General features: G+C 43.0%; 1 protein-coding gene across 4 annotated transcripts in view; it reads left to right on the forward strand.

The window, feature by feature from the left end:
* LOC106603473 (angiomotin) overlaps nt 1-20,622 on the forward strand; it is a 50,923-nt gene that overhangs the window by 23,383 nt on the left and 6,918 nt on the right. For all 4 annotated transcript variants that reach the window (XM_014197209.3, XM_014197215.3, XM_014197214.3 and 1 more), the window contains 8 exons: nt 1,652-2,261; nt 9,194-9,338; nt 11,099-11,191; nt 12,511-12,656; nt 14,720-14,869; nt 17,206-17,534; nt 17,841-18,076; nt 18,763-19,017. In XM_014197209.3, coding sequence (XP_014052684.3) covers nt 1,652-2,261; nt 9,194-9,338; nt 11,099-11,191; nt 12,511-12,656; nt 14,720-14,869; nt 17,206-17,534; nt 17,841-18,076; nt 18,763-19,017 — 1,964 coding nt within the window. The remainder of the gene's footprint in view (nt 1-1,651; nt 2,262-9,193; nt 9,339-11,098; nt 11,192-12,510; nt 12,657-14,719; nt 14,870-17,205; nt 17,535-17,840; nt 18,077-18,762; nt 19,018-20,622) is intronic.

The raw sequence follows: 20,622 nt of genomic DNA on the forward strand, positions 1-20,622 counted from the left end.
TGCATCATAATGAAAAATTACGCAATCTGCTTTATCTATTACTTAGTGCACAAGTTGACTGCAGGTATTTATTTAAAAAGTACAAATAATCACATTTATAAAACAAAAACTGTATTGACGTTATTGAAAAATCATACCAAGGGTATTTCGAAACACCCCGGGATACGGTATATACAGTATACCGCCCAACCCTAGTCTTGAGTATTTTTGGTCAAATTAACATGATTGAGACCTTCTCTTTAACATTCCTAGGGGTGATTTAGGCTTTTACCCTTGAACTCTGTGACTTTCAGTCATAAACGGGGTCATTGCCTACACACACAGTGCTGGAGGGCGACTTACCTGTCCTTCATATATCTGCCTGCCTGCCTGCCTGCCTGCCTGCCTGCCTGCCTGCCTGCCTGCCTGCCTGCCTGCCTGCCTGCCTGCCTGCCTGCCTGCCTGCCTGCCTGCCTGCCTGCCTGCCTGCCTGCCTGCCTGCCTGCCTGCCTGCCTGCCTGCCTACCTACCTGCCTATCTACCTACATGCCTATCTACCTACATGCCTGCCTCCCTATCTACCTGTCTGCCTACCGTCCTACATGCCTTTCTACCTATCTACCTGTCTACCTATCTACCTGTCTGCCTAACTACCTGTCTGCCTAACTACCTGTCTACCTGTCTACCTACCTGTCTACCCACCTGCCTGCCTCCCTACCGCCCTGTCTGCCTCCCTACTTGCCGGTCTGCATGCCTGCCTGCCTCTCTACCTGCCTACCTCCCTGCCTGCCTGCTTGCCTTCCTACTTGACTGCCAGGCTGTCTGTTGAGGTGAACAGGTTTATTGATTAGCTGGAAGGCTGAGGAGTAAGGCATGTCTCCAACGCCTGTTGGTTCACACACACACACACACACACCACACACACACACACACACACACACACACACACACACACACACACACACACACACACACACACACACACACACACAGAGCCAGAAACAGACACACACACACACACACACACACACAGAGCCAGAAACAGACACACACACACACACAGAGCCAGAAACAGACACACACACACACACACAGAGCCAGAAACAGACACACACACACACACAGAGCCAGAAACAGACACACACCACACACACAGAGCCAGAAACAGACACACACACACAGAGCCAGAAACAGACACAGAGCCAGAGCCAGTTGTCTGGATAGAAGGGATAGAGATCCTGTTCTGCCTGTTTTCCCTCCTGCTTGCTTATTCATTTACCTCAAAGTAAATCACTGGCAAACAGAGATGAGTACCGCATCATTTTTATCATCAGCTAAAACCTGTGGCGACATGATTGTTCACTCTCTGATGACGTCCCTTATAGACACAGGAATGTTTGCTTATTTCCAAAGTGGTTCACAATTGTTTTTTTGTCAGTTGGAAAAAAAACAGACTTGTTGGTGTATGGCAGGTGAATCACCATAGTAAACGGATAGTATCATTGTATATGTTTTGCCTGGTGATATGTTTTGTTGTATACTAAAACAAGCACTAAGATAGAAATGATTATACTATCTATGGACTGTTGGAGACCCACATAAAGTCATACGGTAAACCAACTGACATTCCTTTCTTAGTATTAACCTCTCTGATTGGCTGTCGTGTCCACAGATCCAATAAGGAGAGCTCGGTCCACTCCCAGAGATCTGTCCATCACCACAGCCCCACCTCCTCTGTCACCTCTGTGGGCTCTCTGTCCCGAGCCCAGTCCTCCACCCTCAATAGTCTCCTCAGTGCCTCTCACCCATCCCACACACCCCCCCACCCCCAAGGGGATCCCTACGCCTCCACGGGCCCACGCAGCCCCCAGGGCCCTGGATCACACCAGGGAGACCTGTACTGCCCTGGGGCCATTCACCCTCCACTTCAGAGGGGCCACGGCTTCCCACACGACCCCTACGGCTCCACCTCCAGGATGCACCACCAGCAGCAGCAGCACCACCAATTTCAACAACAGCAACAACAACACCAGCAGCAGCAGCAACAACAACAACAACAACAGCAGCAGCAGCAGCAGCAGCAACAACAACAACTCCAGCACCAACAGTACCACTCCCAGTCATCCCAGGGCCACCCTCCCCAGCACTACCCCAACCCCCAGGGGGACCCCTTCGCCATGATGGCACGCGCCCAGCAGATGGTGGACATGCTGTCAGAAGAGAACAGGCTGCTCAAGCAGGAGATGGCGGTGTGCTCTGATAAGGTCAACAAGCTGCAGAAGGTAAAAGGGGGCCAAAGGTTGATCGTTTACACATTTAAAATGCTAGGCAGGGTCACCAGGGTTGTGTAGGTTACTTTCTATATATAATCTGTTACAGTTACTAGTTACCTGTCCACAATTGTAATCAGTAACATAGCTTTTGGGTTACCCGAACTCTGTAATGTAATCTGAATACTTTCAGTTACTTTTAGACTATTTTCACCTTAAGATGCACAGGTTAGTAGCTGGCACAGCCACAAAGTCATAAAACCTGATTTAAAAAATGATTACCAATTGAACAACATCAACATCTAAGTCAATGTTAGAGTTTACATAGCTGGCCATAAATGGATGTTGCATTTTACTTGATGTGTTGTTTATGTAGGCTTCTTCTAACCCATTGCTTTCTACTTCAGATAATTATACGATTAGGCTATATCAATTAATTTAATACCCCTTGATCTTCAAGAATAGGACTTGGAAATATAGATTAGCCAAATTGTTATACCTGAGCATAACCCCAAAACTAAGGACTAATTAGCCTAGGATTGTGTTGTCATGGAGGACTGATTGAAGCTCATTGCTTGTAGTTGAAAGATAAATGCTGCTCTCAGAATGTCATGCTTTGAGCACTACTGAAAAGTGCTATTTAGATGTGAAAAACTATACTAAACAAAAATATAAACAACATGTAAAGTGTTTCATGAGCTGAAATAAAAGATCCCAGAAATGTTCCATATGCACAAAAAGCTTATTTCGGTCAAATTTTGTGCATACATGTTTACATCCCTGTTAGTGAGCATTTCTCCTTTGTCAAGATAATCCATCCACCTGACGTGTGGAATATAAATCAGTTGATTAAACAGCATGATCATTACACAGGTGCACAATAAAAGACCACTCTAAAATGTGCTGTTTTGTCACACAACACAATGCCACAGATGTCTCGAGTTTTGAGGGAGCATGCAATCGACATGCTGACTGCAGGAATATCCACCAGAGCTGAATGTTAATTTCTCTACCATAAGCCGCCTCCAACGTCGTTTTAGAGAATTTGGCATTACGTCCAACCGGCCTCACAACCGAAGACCACGTGTAACCACACCAGCCCAGAACCTCCACTTCCGGGTTCTTCACCTGCAGGACCGTTTGAGACCAGCCACCCGGACAGCTGATGAAACTGACTATTTCTCTGTAATTAAATCCCATTTGTGGGGGAAAACTAATTCTGATTGGCTGAGCCTGGCTCCCAGGTGGGTATGCCTTTGCCCTCCCAGGCCCACCCATGGCTGTGCCCCTGCCCATGTGAAATCTAGGGCATAATGAATTTATTTAAATTGACTGATTTCCTTATATGAACTGTAATGCATGTTGCGTTTATATTTTTGTTCAGTATAGATGGTAATTTTCGATGATGAAAATAAGTCTCAATCGTATTTTTTTTTGTATTAAACTCGTTTTGACAGTATGGAGCACAATAACACAGTGGAGTTTAGAAGGGAGGAACTCAAACTTTTATTCCATAGGCTGGGATCTGCTCTATGAGGCTGTTGCAAGAGCGCATTTTCACTGGCTGTCCACTGGGGCGTATTCGTTAGGCTGATTCTGTTCCAAAACGTATCTTAAATGGAAGCAAACGGAACAAAACGGGGACGGATCTACCTGAATTTGTCCAATAAAAACTCTGGTTTTGCTCTGTTAGCTTCTAATTGATTCTTAAACGGTTTCCATAATGAATACACCCCTGGTCGCAAAAACAATGATTGATAGGCATCTTAAACATCTTCAATTCAACATTAGGCTATTGGGTAAAAATACACATATACATTTGTGAACAGCCATCCACAACAACCACAATCCGTAAGGCGCAAATAGGGCTACTGCGGTCATGACATTTGGTCAGCCGGTTATTGTCTTGTAAATGCATGCCAGTCTCACAGTAATTGACCACAGTAGTGTAAAGTGCTTATGTAAAAATACTTGAAAGTATTACGAAAGTAATTTTGGGGGGTATCTGTACTTTACTTTACTATTTATATTTTTGACTACTTTTACTTTTACTTCACTACATTCCTGAGGATAATTATGTACTTTTTTCTCCATACATTTTCCCTGACACCCAAACGGTCTCGTTACAATTTGAATGCTTAGCACAACAGGAAAAAAGTCTAATTCACACACTTATCAAGAGAACATACCCGGTCATACCTACTGCCTCTGATCTGGAGGACTCACTAAACACATTCTTCCTTTGTAAATTATGTATGAGTGTTGGAGCGGCCCCTGGCTATCCGTAAATCAAAAAAAAACAAGGAGTTGAAATTATTTATACTTTTACTTTTGATACTTAAGTATATTTTAGCAATTATATTTCATTTAGATATTTAAGTACCATAATTTCCGGACTATTGAGCGCACCTGAATATAAGCCGCACCCACTGGATTTAATTTATTTTTTATTTTGAACATAAATAAGCCGCACATGTCTATAAGCCGCAGGTGCCTACCGGTACATTGAAACAAATTAACTTTACACAGGCTTTAACGAAACACGGCTTGTAACAAAAATAAATAGGCTTTAACGAAACACGGCTTGTAACAAAAATAAATAGGCTTTAACGAAACATGGCTTGTAACAAAAAATAAAAAAATTAGCAGTAAGCTTTAGTTGTCTTTTTGCACTGAGTCAATTCCTCACACTGCTGTTTCCAACGTCTTATCATCGACTCATTAAGACCAAGCTCCCGTGCAGCAGCTCTATTTCCTTTTCCAACAGCCAGATCAATTGCCTTCAACTTGAAAGCTGCATCATATGGATTTCTCCGTGTCTTTGCCATGATGAGGGTGACAAAATGACTACCGTAATCAGAATGATGGGAAGTTTGAGAGCGCTCGATTTCATCTAAACAGTAAACAAAAAAGTTGTTTGACCTTAACCCGTTCGGCAATTTCATTGGTCTAATGAAAGCTTCATGCCGCCAAAAAACTGAGCACGTCACAGAATGTGTTTTTTGGGAGAAAAAACATTTGAAAGCGGGAAAAATCCATATATTAAGCCGCGAGGTTCAAAGCGTGGGAAAAAAGTTGCGGCTTATAGTCCGGAAATTACGGTATATTTAAAACCAAATACTTTTAGACTTTTACTGAGTGACTGACTTCCACTTTTACTTAAATCATTTTCTATTAAGTTACCTTTACTTTTATTCAAGTATGAAAATTGGGTACTTTTTCCACCACTGATTGATGGTTAATTAACATAAACACGTTTAGCATCTCCAGGCCTCCGCATTCAAGCTACTGAAACATGCCTTTGGAACATCTACATTGAGAAAAGTCTAATAAATCCATTTAATATACACCATCACAATCAATCCATTATTTCTTTTAGGCAGGTCTAGAGAAACATTATGATATAAAGAAAATGTATTTCAGAAGAACAGAATATGATTCGGCCTACTGCATGTTATCTGTGTATGCACCATGCCATAGGCTGTAGGCTAGTTCATTTCGCAGACAAGATATGCTTATAAGTCCCGTGCCATTATTTTATACGAAAAATATAATTTAACTTCGTTGAATAAAATATATATTTTCCCATTCCGGAGTCAGTGCTCATATGAAGTAGATATGAGTGTAAAAGTGATATTTTGAAACAGGTCCTATACGCTATACGAGTTTGAGTTATTTGGCAACTTTAGTTGTGAATGATGCAAACCTAAGAATGTCTTAGAAATCAAAACATATACAGTTGAAGTCGGAAGTTTAAAATCACTTAGGTTGGAGTCATTAAAACTAGTTTTTCAACCACTCCACAAATGTCTTGTTAACAAACTATACATCTACTAACATCTACTTTGTGCATGACACAAGTCATTTTTCCAACAATTGTTTACAGACAGATTATTTCACTTAAAATTCACTGTATCACAATTCCAGTGGGTCAGAAGTTTACATACACTAAGTTGACTGTGCCTTTAAACAGCTTGGAAAATTTCAGAAAATTATGTCATGGCTTTAGAAGCTTCTAATAGGTTAATTGACATCATTTGAGTCAATTGGAGGTATAGCTGTGGATGTATTTCAAGGCCTACCTTCAAACTCAGTGCCTCTTTGCTTGACATCATGGGAAAATCTAAAGAAATCAGCCAAGACCTCAGAAAAAAAATTGTAGACCTCCACAAGTCTGGTTCATACTTGGGAGCAATTTCCAAACGCCTGAAGGTACCACGTTCATCTGTACAAACAATAGTACGCAAGTATAAACACCATGGGACCACCCAGCCGTCATACCATTCAGGCAGGAGACGCGTTCTGTCTCCTAGAAATGAACGTACTTTCGTGCGAAAAGTGCAAATCAATCCCAGAACAACAGCAAAGGACCTTGTGAAGACGCTGGAGGAAACCGGTACAAAAGTATATATATCCACAGTAAACGAGTCCTATATCGACGAACCTGAAAGGTCGCTCAGCAAGGAAGAAGCCACTGCTCCTAAACCTCCATAAAAAAACAGACTACGGTTTGCAACTGCACATGGGGACAAAGATCATACTTTTTGGAGAAATGTCCTCAGGTCTGATGAAACAAAAATAGAACTGTTTGGCCATAATGACCATTGTTATGTTTGGAGGAAAAAGGGGAAGCTTGCAAGGCGAAGAACACCATCCCAACCGTGAAGCACGGGGGTGGCAGCATCATGTTGTGGGGGTGCTTTGCTACAGGAGGGACTAGTGCACTTCACAAAATAGATGGCATCATGAGGCAGGACAATTATGTGGATATATCGAAGCAACATCTCAAGACATCAGTCAGGAAGTTAAAGCTTGGTCGCAAATGGGTCTTCCAAATGGACAATGACCCCAAGCATACTTCCAAAGTGGTGGCAAAATAGCTTAAGGACAACAAAGTCAAGGTATTGGAGTGGCCATCACAAAGCCCTGACCTCAATCCCATAGAACATTTGTAGGCATAACTGAAAAAGCATGTGCGAGCAAGGAGGCGTACAAACCTGACTCGGTTACACCAGCTCTGTCAGGACGAATGGGCCAGAATTCACCCAACTTATTGTGGGAAGCTTGTGGAAGGCTACCCGGTAAAGTTTGACCCAAGTTAAACAATTTAAAGGCAATGCTACCAAATACTAATTGAGTGTATGTAAACTTCTGACCCACTGGGAATGTGATGAAAGAAATAAAAGCTGAAATAAATCATTCTCTCTACTATTATTCTGACATTTCACATTCTTAAAATAAAGTGGTGATCCTAACTGACCTAAGACAGGGAATATTTACAAGGATTAAATGTCAGGAATTGTGAAAAACTGAGTTTAAATGTATTTGACTATGGTGTATGTAAACTTCCAACTTCAACTGTAACTGTAGGGCTGCATCTTGCATTTGCATTGATGTTAGAGGGACAATAGAGTGAGTACCAGGTCACGGTTTCCCTATAGCGATGGAACTTGAGCAAATCGATTGTTTTAACAACGGCCCGAAGATGTAACATGCGTTTCCCAAACACCACACAGAGAGAATGTTCGCTAAGTGCGTCGTTGAGGCATGTGTGGATACTGATAGGATCTAAAGAAAGCAAGCACTGCTCTCGGATCCGCGTTCTACCTTTCCATTCTTACCTTAACATTAAAAAATGTTCGACAATACTGATGACGGATCAGCTCCTAGAGCTATATCACATATGGCTACAAATATTGAGGCAGCTTATTCTAATGTTTACCCTCTAATAACGCACTAAATCAAGATTTGGCACATCATAAAAATAAATTGACATTAGCGTATAAATAACACAAAAAAGCTAAATTAAATGAACATGACAACATGACATTTATTTCACTATCATTCAAATATATAGGTCCATGTAGACTATACTGTATTTATCTTTTAATACAGTAATTTCGCTTTTCATTTGAAATGTCTATGTCCTTCACTTGTTATGGAAAGAAATAGACAACTTTGTATTTGTAGTCACTGTCACATTCATCTCTGAATCAGGGTCACAGAAAGACGGATAAACATCTTGATTTTGTGTTTAGCAGAGATCTTGTGTATAAAGTGACGCGGAAGGGCAAAAAGTACTTAACTGTTCTACGAGTGGTGAGACGCAGTCGTTAAATAAAGAATGATGCTCATACAAAGGTTCTAACGATGAACATAGCCTTAAGATGCTTTTGGGAATCCGGGTCCAGGGCATTAGCCACCTGACGGTTGTTAGCTAGTTGGATACTACCAACACATGTCCAGAGTACATAAAAGGAGATTACAGTAACTCAATGGTCACGTGGAATTTGACTGCGGTCATGATTTATGACTGCCGGTGTGGAGGTAATGCGGTCACCGCAACAGCCTTAGGCGCAAATAGCTAAATGAGAGAGCAGCGGTGTGAATCACATCAATGCGCTATGTAGCCTAGATATCAATAATAAGTGATATCCATATCGCCCGTAGGCTAGACCACAATTGGAAGACATAACTTGGACTTTAGCCTACAAAAGCCTATTACTGCTCTTTTCCTGTGATCCATCAAATGCATTTGGTGTGTCATCATAATGTGATTTGTCATTAGACTCACTCAGGCAGGAACAAACTTAAATGTATGCATTTTTTTGAATTTTGAATTTTAAAGTAATCATCTAGTTTTTTCAAAAGTATCTGTAATCAGATTACAATATTTTTGCTGGTAACATAACGGATTATAGTTTGTTTTTAAAAAAGCTGTTACAACCCTGAAAGTCACTATGTTGTGCACTTCATGTAGATCTAAAAGGTTTGGATGGGTATAAGCAGTGTGGTTATTTTTCCACCTTGCCCTCTTCTGCCATATTACTTAAATTCATCTAATCCTTTTGGATCCACACAAGTGGCTAGGGGTGGATTTGGAATTGGGCATAATCCCCCCCCCCCCCTCTCTCTCTCTTCCCCCCCTTTCTCTCCCTGGTCAGTTGGAGACAGAGATCACGTTGGTTTCGGAGGCCTACGAAAACCTGGCCAAATCCTCCACTAAAAGGGAGGCTCTGGAGAAGACCATGAGGAACAAGCTGGAGCTGGAGGTGCGCAGGCTGCACGACTTCAACAGGGACCTCAGAGGTAAGAGGTCACAATCAGCTGGAATGTCCATGGCATGCATACATATCCATTATGTAGGTTACCACGTCCTGCTGGTCAAAATAATAGTTTAATGTTCAAAGGATACCTGTTCATGGATTTATGGCAGTAGATGAAATCTATTCCATACTGCATTTATTGGGGGAAAAAACAACTTTTTAGTAGGAAAAGGTGTGTGTGGTGTGTCCTTTCTGCATTAGATGTGGGATACCTCAACAGCATTGCCTGCATATTTATTTGTTCAGTAATATTTATTTATGTTCAGAAGCTGTGTTTGGTTTGCATTGATTGCACTGGTATGTTTGATTTGAATAGATTTTCTGAGGACAGCTTTCACCAATTTTGCCTGGTGCGGTTTACGAGCTGTGATGTTGAAACTGGTCTTGTTCATAATTGTACTACTGTGCATTTACTGTGGCACAGAGAAAAAGTAAAAGTAAAAGAGCAATCAATTGCTCGATCTGTCAATTAATCAATATGATCAATCAATGGGATATGTTAGTGTTTACAGGCAGTCCAAAGTCTCAACTTCATAACTTACTATAAAGCAGACCGAAGACCCTTCGAGCTCCAATCTTCACTCTCTGTTTCTGTAGGAAGCTCTGAGCTGAAGCCCAGTGGGTGGGGGCAGTTTCATGTCTCTAGTTTCTACCTCACTAAGCTCTTCAGTCCTACAGAGGAAAGAAAAACCTCCATTCATGGCTCCCTGCCAAGATCGGGTCCATGACTCCCTGCCCAGACCGGGTCCATTGGGAGATTCCATGCTTTTACAACAAATCACATAGAAACCTTTTTTTTAGGACTCTCCTTCCTCTCTTTTTTTCTCCTATCGTATTGGCAGCCTTATATATGTGAAATTGATATCTTGCTTCACTTTCGGGGGTTTAGCGTAAATGTATACCCCACTCATTGTTGTGTTTTGAGAAACACAGGGAATGGAAATGAAACAACTGAATATTTGTTTCTGGAATGCTCTCTCTGGTTGTTTCATGGTCCAGCCTGGTTGACTTAACACTCAACTAAATATTATTTTAACGTTTGGACCAGAAATAATGGCCTGTTTTGTTTCAGGCCAATTTTCTCGTGACTCCATTAGAGAATGAGGACCTCCTCCTCTCCCTCTGTGGGGAAATTTGTGCATGTAAAGTTATTGTTTTGTTTTTGTTTGCTCGATTTTGCTGAGCAACCGGGCCCCAAGGCGTTTTATGTGCGTGGAACGAAGGTTTGGATCTTAAGAACTTGAGTTCCACATTGACTCCGAGTCCAGGCCTATTAAATTCTCTTCAGGGGATTGTGAATTCCCTCCACCTCCATATTCACTTTAATCCATGGCCTTCTGTCTGTATGGATACATTTACACAATCACAGAGCTGTATGTCCAAAGTCTGTTTGAGCTGTTTAATAGCACCAAAATCCCCATACATACCATGCATATCCTGCATATTAACTAGAGGCTGACCACATTGAATGTGCAACTCTGCAAGGAGTTTAACAGTGTGTTCTTTAAGGAGCTTAATTCCCCAGTTTTAACATGTTGTCTTGCCATTTTATGATCTAATTTCCTGCAAAGATTTGATTTATGAGAATTAGAGCATATTTGGGCATGCCTTTGTGTACGCGCACACGAGTTTGCATGTATGTGTGTGTTCACGGGCATTTGAGTGTGCACAGTGTGTCTCTTTGGCCACTAGACCCTCAGGCTGGCTCTGACCTGACTTTGGCAATGACATTCTCTGTTGCAGAGCGCATGGAAACTGCCAACAAACAGCTAGCTGCTAAGGAGTGTGAGGGATCGGAAGACAACCGCAAGACCATCTCTCAGCTACTCACCCAGAGTGAGTACATCACTAACACAGCTACCAGGGAACACCAGGCCAGGCCTCTCCAACATTCTACATCCAGTCTGAACATACCTCTGTGTGGCCTCATCAGTAAGGACATAACCAGGCAAAGGGTCTGGGGTTCATGTACTGTAGAACACTACGTATCCACTAGAAATGTCATTCAAATCAAATTTTATTTTATTTGAATTTTGAATTTATTTGAATTCAAGTCACTGTTTTTGAAGGTCCAATGAGGCCACTTTTATCTCAATATCAAATCATTTCTGGTTAACAATTAAGTACCTTACTGTGATTGTTTTCAATTAAAATGGTAAAAAAGAAACAAAAATAGCTTCTTAGCAAAGATACATTTTGCTAGGACTGTCTGTGAGTGGTTTGAGTGGGGAGGGGAAACCTTAAAACTATCTGTTATTGGCAGAGAGGTTTGGAACTCTCTTTCTTATTGGTCTATTAACTAATTTACCACCAAGCAGGCCAAAACTCCATCCCACCAAAACAGGCAGAAATGTCACTGTCTTTTCAAACAGCTCTTAAACTAAAAGGGCATTATCATAAATTTGACAATTTCACAGTATTCCCCACCCCCTTTGCATTCAGAACAGCCTCACTTTGTCAGGGCATGGACCCTACAAGATGTCGAAAGCATTCAACAGGGATGCTGGCCCATGTTGACTCCAATGCTTCACCCAGTTGTGTCAAGTTGGCTGGATGTCCTTTGGGTGGTGGACCATTCTTGATACACACGGGAAACTGTTGAGCGTGAAAAACCCAGCAGCGTTGCAGTTTTTGACACAAATCGGTGCGCCTGACACCTACTACCATACCCTGTTTAAAGGCACTTAAATCTTTTGTCTTGCCTGTTCACCCTCTGAATGGCACACATACACAATCCATGTCTCAACTGTTTCCTCCCCTTCATCTACACTGATTGAAGTGGATTTAACAGGTGACATCAATAAGGGATCATAGCTTTCACCTGGATAGTCTATGTCATGAAACATTTTTATACAATGTTTTGTGTACTCAGTGTATATACAACACAGGATAATCACGTTTTTGACTGCACTGGGCATTTAACAAAAATGACACACACACACAAAACACATTTGTTTATGATGTTTAGTTAATGAAAAGGAACCTTCGCACACTCAGGATCAATGAATCATTTTAAATGTATTAGGCTGAGCTTTCGGTCATCAGACCTTCATCAGAACAAAAAGTAAGCTCATGACATAACTACTTTAGTAAATGAAAGGAAGATCACTTCTTCAGAGGGCTAGTCCTCAGTGTGTGGTGTATGTGTCTCCCAGACAAAGAGACGGTGCGTGAGAAGGAGAAGCTGGAGATAGAGCTGAACGCCCTGCGCTCCACCACGGACGACCAGAGACGACACATTGAGATTAGAGACCAGGCTCTCAACAACGCCCAGGCCAAAGTAGTCAAACTAGAGGAGGAGGTGAGGATCTGACTTAGTCTAACAAGCTTTATGTATCATAATGTTCTCACTGTTGCTTCATGAATAGGTGATTTCAGAAATGTCTTGGATGCTTGAATTCATCCTGGCATTAGTTCAGTTGATTGAGCTTGAGGTAATCTCGGTTATCCAGAAGTCAAGTTCTCGCACGAAGGTTTGTCAATTCCTTTTTTCTTCTGGGGGGGATGTCAATAACAATTATGATGACCTTTGTGGAAAGGAAGGAAGCAAAGTATCCTCCCTCGTAAACGGAAACTCTCGGCCAAACCCCTTCCGCTAATTTCACCCATGTTTATCATGGTCAAAAAGCAAATGTCTGTTTTCATGAATTTTACTATAGACTATTTTGACTTTGTGGCTGTGGAATCTAGTGGAAACCGCTTATCATGCGCACACGACTTGAAAATCACCGTACCAGTTTAAGTACCACTTTCACCCAATCCTGATTCGTCCAGATAATCAGCAACGAAAACCCCAAACCAGGAAATACTGCTGCTCGTAATCACATCATTCTGTGAGCCTTGACAGATTCTCGCCGTTTCATCTGTCCATGAGAATCTGTCCACGACAGATTAAGTTCGAGGATATATTTATGCCCCTTGATGGACAAGCATAGGCATGACTTTCTGTTGAGCATAAAATAATCTAGCTATCTTCCCTGTCTTTCTCTGGTTGTGTCACCATTGAGCTTGATAGCCTGATAATGTCAATATTGAACCACAATGTCATCCATCCTATCACCTGGTATTTATTACATTATTGGCTGAAGACAGGGTCTGGTATGCGTTCAGTTGTGATCAATGGGGTTAGTTTGCACTGTTTAAAGGGTCTGGTATGCGTTCAGTTGTGATCCATGGGGTTAGTTTGCACTGTTTAAAGGGTCTGGTATGCGTTCAGTTGTGATCCATGGGGGTTGGTTTGCACTGTTTAAAAGGTAAGATGGAAGACTGAAAAGTGGTTTTACATTTACTCAAAACATAGTTTCTTGTTAACGAAGCAACTGCTACTAGTCCTCAGATCCAAAACAGTGAAAACCACAAACAATCCCCCAAATAAAGATCCTTCCTCTTTGAAGTTGCTTCCCTCAGAAGTCAGTGTTTCTGATAAGATCAGTATGTCCCACTACAGTGAGCAGATAGCTGTCCCTGATGACTAGAGGGTAAATCACCCCAGCCTTGCCCCTGGTCTAGCCTACTGGAGGCCAGAGAAATGCAAAAGGCCTCTGTGGCCTTGTGTGGGCCTGGACAGAATTCCCCTGTGGAAAACTGGAGCTGCTCTGAGCATTGATGCCCCTGACTGGTAGGTTCTGTTTGTTGGCTGGTAATGTGTCTGAAATAGCCTGGCCACAGCCCAGAGGGCCAGTTAGCCAGCGGGCTGAGTGGAGCGGGAAACGAACCGGTAGTGTCCTAAAAAGCACAGGGCTGCTCCACTTCTTCTGCCCGGCACCACCACAAACGCCTGCTTGTTTCCCCGAACAAAGGCTGTCGAGTTTGAGTTTTATATCTGCCATGAAAGCTCTGAACAGGGCCAGATTCTTCGCCTGCTCTCTCTCTCTCCTCTGTGTGGGAACATTGTATATGCTTCTCTATTTCTCCCTCTTTCTCTCTTTTCCTCTCTTTCTTTACAGAGAGTCTCCCTGAGCTAAATCAGTCGATTGAGTGGAGCCACAGTTATAGCTCCTGTTGCAGTTCAAAGGGGCTGCAGTGCAGAGGGACTTTGAGACTTAGGGTACACAATCACTGCATTATCTTGGAGTGGGCTATTGGGGTTGGTCACTGGGTGGGGTTGTTTGGACGAAAGGGCGCACCTGTTTCCCTGTCTCCTCCCTGGTCGTATTTCACGCATTGTCAAATACCTAATAGGACTGAATAGTTGACAGCAATTATATTGTGGCGCAAAGAAGGTGAAAGTATTGCTTTCACCAACCCAGTCAGGCTAAAAGTGGAGGAGGTTTCTGGAATGGAATGCAAACTCCCTACTTCCTGTCTACTTCCTTTCTGTGCCCTGACCACATCCTGTCTGTGTGTTTGTCTCCCTGGCTGCAGCTGAAGAAGAAGCAGGTGTATGTGGAGAAGGTGGAGCGCATGCAGCAGGCCCTGGCCCAGCTCCAGGCTGCCTGTGAGAAGAGAGAGCAGCTGGAGCACCGCTTACGCACGCGGCTGGAGAGGGAGCTGGAGTCACTGCGCATGCAGCAGGTGAGACGCACACGGTGTGTTAAAGACACGGAAACAAAGCAGTGTCTCAGCTGCAGCCAGCGTTAGCGGGGCATCCTGACCCAGAATTTCAGGCTCTTTCTGTCCCAAAATGTTCTCTTCCATAAATTCCATCGTCTCTTCCTGTGTGTCCAAGCGAAGCACCACAGAATGTTTTCCTATTACTTAAGCGCAGCCAGGTCATTCAGGCCAGGGGGATGCTGGGAATGTGGGGGAAAGGTTGCAGCTGACAGAACACCAGAGGTTCTGTCTGCGGAGGGAGAGAAAGAGGAAGAGCAGCCATACGTATATTCCAGTCAAGCCTTTGGGAGAAGACAGACTGCCTGGTCAACAAAGACTAAAGACAGACTTGGAGCCCTGCCTCTCTACCTGGCAGTGTTGCATAGGCCAGTGGTTCCCAAACTTGTTATAGTGCTGTACCCCTTCAAACGTTCAACCTCCAGCTGCGTACCCCCTCTAGCACCAGGGTCAGCGCACTCACAAATGTTGTTTTTTGTCATCATTGTAAGCCTGCCACACACACACTTTACGATACATGTATTTAACATAAGAATGAGTGTGAGTTTTTGTCACAACCCGGCTCGTGGGAAGTGACAAAGAGCTCTTATAGGACCAGGGCACAAATAATAATATAATAAGAATCAATAATTTTGCTCTTTATTTAACCATCTTACATATAAAACCTTATTTGTTCATCAAAAATTGCGAATAACTCACCACAGGTTAATGAGAAGGGTGTGCTTGAAAGGCTGGACATAACTCTGCAATGTTGGGTTGTATTGGAGAGAGTCTCAGTCTTAAATAATTTTTCACAGAGTCTGTGCCTGTATTTAGTTTTCATGCTAGTGAGGGCTGAGAATCCACTCACATAGGTATGGGGTTGCAAAGGGCATCAGTGTCTTAACACTCAGATACTCTGAGCGCAAAAATCTGGCAGTGGCTTCTGATTAATCAATTTTCACAGAACTTGTTGCAATTTGGATGAGGCTCTCTTGTTCAGATATCGGTAAGTGGACTGGAGGCAGGGCATGAAAGGGATAATGAATCCAGTTGTTTGTGTCGTCCGTTTCGGGAAAGTACCTGCATAATTGCGCACCCAACTCACTCAAGTGCTTCACTATATCACATTTGACATTGTCCGTAAGCTTGAGTTCATTTGCACACAAAAAATCTTACAATGATGGAAAGACCTGTGTGTTGACCTTGTTAATGCAGACAGAGAAAAGCTCCAACTTCTTAACCATAGCCTCAATTTTGTCCCACACATTGAATATAGTTGCGGAGAGTCCCTGTAATCCTAGATTCAGATTATTCAGGTGAGAAAAAACATCACCTAGATAGGCCAGTCGTGTGAGAATGCAAGCGGTCAGACAAGTGAAAATTATGGTCAGTAAAGAAAACTTTAAGCTCGTCTTTCAATTTAAAAAAAAGTGTCAATACTTTGCCCCTTGATAATCAGCATACTTCTGTATGTTGTAAAAGTGTTACATGGTCACTGCCCATATCATTGCATAATGCAGAAAATACATGAGAGTTCAGGGGCCTTGCTTTAACAAAGTTAACCATTTTCACTGTAGTGTCTAAAACATCTTTCAAGCTGTCAGGCATGCCCTTGGCAGCAAGAACCTCTCGGTGGATACTGCAATGTAAACAAGTGGCGTCGGGAGCAACTGCTTGCACGCGCGTTACCACTCCACTCTGTCTCCCTGTCATGGCTTTTGTGCCATCAGTACAGATACCAACACATCATGACCACCAAAGTCCATTTGATGTCACAAAGCTGTCCAGTACTTTAAAATATCCTCTCCTGTTGGCGCAGTTTCCAGTGGTTTGCAGAAGAGGATGTCTTCCTTAATTGACCCCCCTCCATAAATGTAACGGACATATACCAGGAGCTGTGCCAGGCCCGCCACGTCTGTTGACTCATCCAGCTGTAATGCATAGAATTCACTGGCTTGTATGCAAAGCAGTAATTGTTTCAGAACACCTCCTGCCTGTATTTGTCATTGTTGTTATTTCGCTGAACGCTAGATGGTTTCATTTTATTTTTGGCAGTGAAACGAGGCTACTCAGGTGAGAAAAAAACATCACCCAAATATATAGCCAAGTTGGAAAATATAAATGGACTATTTAGCGTACCCTGACCGCATTCCTCGTACCCCTGGGGCCATGGTTTAGACAGCAATTGTGTGTATTACAAATGCATAAGTGACTGCAAGTTGATGCCTCACTTGGATGGCAGTTGAGCTCTTGAATAATTATGAGGTTTACTGACGACTATACCTTCCACCCCCATTGTCTCCGCTCCCCCCATCCAGAGACAAGGGGTCTCCCAGAGCAGCAGCAGTGGTCAGGAGTACAGTGCCACGGCCCTGATGGAGCACCTGAGGGAGAAGGAGGAGAGAATCCTGGCTCTGGAGGCAGACATGACCAAATGGGAGCAGAAATACCTGGAGGAGAGCGTTATGAGGCAGTTTGCCCTGGATGCCGCCGCCTCTGTCGCCACCCAGAGGGACACATTGTCGTCGGTGATAAGCCACTCTCCCAGCAGCAGCTATGAGCAGCAGCTGTCAGTGGAGGCTCGTATCCAGAAGGAGGAGGAGGAGATCCTCATGGCCAACCGCCGCTGTCTAGACATGGAAAGCAGGTAAATAGCTGTGTGTTTGATCTTTGGAATGCCTGGAGAAGCGTTTAAATTTGATATAATATTAAATATATTCTGTACAGACCACTATACAGATACTGTCCTTAACAGCCTAACACAACCACTTACCCTACCCCCATAACCTCAGTACAGCAAAGCAACCATGACCCCAGTCTAAAACTCCCATTGTTCTCACTGATCATACAGAACACAATAGAAGTCTTTACGGTACATTTAATGCATTCTGCACATTACAGGATGTTGTGCTTCCTTTTATTTGAATAACTGTACTCATGTCCCGTCCCACAGGATAAAGAACCTGCACGCCCAGATCATAGAGAAGGATGCCATGATCAAGGTGCTCCATCAGCGTTCCAGGAAGGATCCCAACAAGGACCGGGACGCCCAGGCCATCATGCGGCCCTCCAAGTCCCTGATGTCCATTGCCAACACGGGGGGCTCGGGCCTGCTCTCCCACAGCCTTGGCCTCAGCAGCTCACCCATCACAGAGGAGCGCAAGGACAGCAGCTGGAAGGGCAGCCTGGGTGGGAATGCTATTGGTTTTCATGTTATGTTGTGTGATGTGCCACATAACAAAGGCTATTTTAAGTTTTCCCTTCTTATATTTGAATTGAGTGGGGTAGATACTGGAACTGCAGACTTTAGGAGAGATTTCTAATTACACATTATTCCTTATATACTATATAGTGCACTACTTTTGACTAGACTCAGCCTAGGGCTCTTGTGAAAAGTACTGCACTATAAGGGGAATAGGGTGTCATTTCAGATGCATGGTAGAGGGACAACAGCTGGAAGTCTGGTTCGGATGAAGAGGGCAGGGAGAGTACAGGAAGTTGATTCACAGGCCTCTGAGATGTGTTAGTCAGAACGTGATGATGGACAGACAAAGGGGTGTGGAGGGTGTCAAGGACATGAATGGTCATCAGCTGTGGGTATGGAATGTACAGTTCAGTAGTAATCATCAGGCTGAATAACAATCGGGTGGTCTTGAAGGAGGGTGGGAAGTTAAATATTATGCAACTCAGATTTTATATTTTCAGTAGGGATTGAATGAATGCTGCTTAATTGTTGTGTGTATTCTGAATGTACCGTGTGTTACTATCTACTTCAACTTGCTTCCATGTGCATGAATAAAAAAACTTGAGAGCTTGTCATGGGTAACCCAGCACCACCACATGTCTAACAGGTTTCCTCTGTTCTCTCCCCTCAGGAGTTCTGTTGGGTCCAGAGTACCGTACTGACTCTCTGAGGACAGAGTCCATCTCGTCATCTCCCTCTCCGGTCCTGCCCCTGACAGGGGGCCACTCTAAGACAGGCAGCAGGGACAGCTGCACTCAGACAGACAAGGGCCAGAGCCAGGGTCAGGAGGCTAGCAGCAAGCCCAGCACCCCAGCCCTGCAGAGCATGACCCTGCCAAGCCGACTCTCCAGCCCCAGTCCTGTTTACATACCAGACCGCATCGCAGGTACAGTAGGACAGGGCAAGCTGCCAGCTTTAGGGCTATGCTATAGTATATTACATTCAATAGGTTTTTGGTCAACGCTCCACATTAGTGCTGTGGACACAAGTAGGGCCAGGGGTTTTTCCTGACACAGGTCCTAATTATAGCCTTTAACTAGGGTCCAGAGTCAGACCCAGTTAATATTGAGTGTTTGCTGTCTGCAATTTGAGAAATATAAACGTTGAATTAGACCTGACCCACGAGGATGCAGCTGCAATGTGCAGTGCTAACACTGCAGAATGGCAAACAACACTTGTGATTGTCAGTGTGGCCCATCACTTCAGGCAATAGACTGACCTGAATCGTTTCTAGGAAAATGATCTAACCAAGAACAAATACACTTTTGTTTAAAATCTGTTTTGACGTGTTGCGAGACTAATTCAAGAAATAATCCGAGAACTACAAATTTGTTTCAACCATATAAAGAAGTGGAGTTATGAAACCAATAGCTGGAGGGGAAGTGGATAAGCGAGAGTGGGTCAGATGCTCTGGATGGGTAATTTGGGGTCAAACATCCTATCAAATATAGTGTGCTGGATATTATTTTCTCTAAGGCAAATCACCTATTCCCTTTAGAGTGCACTACTTACAGTGCCTTCAGAAAGTATTCACACTCCTTGACTTTTTCCACATTTTGTTGTGTTAGTCTGAATATAACATTTGTTTAAAACAATTTCACTGGCCTACACACAATACCCCATAATGTAAAATTTACACATGAATAAAAAATGAAAAGCTGAAATGTCTTGAGTTTGTAAGTGTCCAACCCGTTTGTTATGAAAGCCTGACAGTAAATAAGTTCAGGAGTAAAAACATGCTTAACAAATCACAATGTTTAACAGGATTTTTTATGATTATCTCATCTCTGTACACTGCACATACTATTATCTGTAAGGCCCCTCAGTCGAGCAGTGAATTTCAAACACAGAATCAACCACAAAGACTAGAGAGGTTTTTCAATGCCTCGTGAAGAAGGGCACCTATTGGTAGAAGTAGGTATTGAATATCCCCTTGAACATGGTGAAGTTATTAATTACACTTTGAATGGTGTATCTATACACCCAGTCACTACAAAGATATAGGTGCCTTTCCTAACTCAGTTGCCTGAGAAGAAGGAAACCCCTCAGGGATTTCGCCATGAGGCCAATGGTGACTTTAAAACAGTTACAGAGTTTAATGTCCATGATAGGAGAAAACTTAGGAAGGATCAACAACATTGTAGTTACTCCACAATACTAACCTAAATGACAGAGTGAAAAGAAGGAAGCCTATACAGAATACAAATATTCCAAATGTGCATCCTGTTTGCTACAAGGCACTAAAGTAATACTCCAACAAATGTGGCAAAACAACAAACTTTTTGTCCTAAATCCAAAGTGTTATGTTGGGGGCTAATCCAATACAACACAATGCCGAGTACAACTCTCCATATTTTCAAGCATAATGGTGGCTGCATCATGTTATGAGTATGCTTGTAATCGATAAGGACTGGGAAGTTTTTCAGGAAAAAAAGATTAACCTGTTTGTCTGCTTTCCACCAATAACCTAAAACACAAGGCCAAATCTACA

The sequence above is a fragment of the Salmo salar genome, chromosome 04 (assembly GCF_965601325.2).
Source record: "Salmo salar chromosome 04, fSalSal1, whole genome shotgun sequence".
In the NCBI taxonomy this organism is placed as follows: domain Eukaryota; kingdom Metazoa; phylum Chordata; class Actinopteri; order Salmoniformes; family Salmonidae; genus Salmo; species Salmo salar.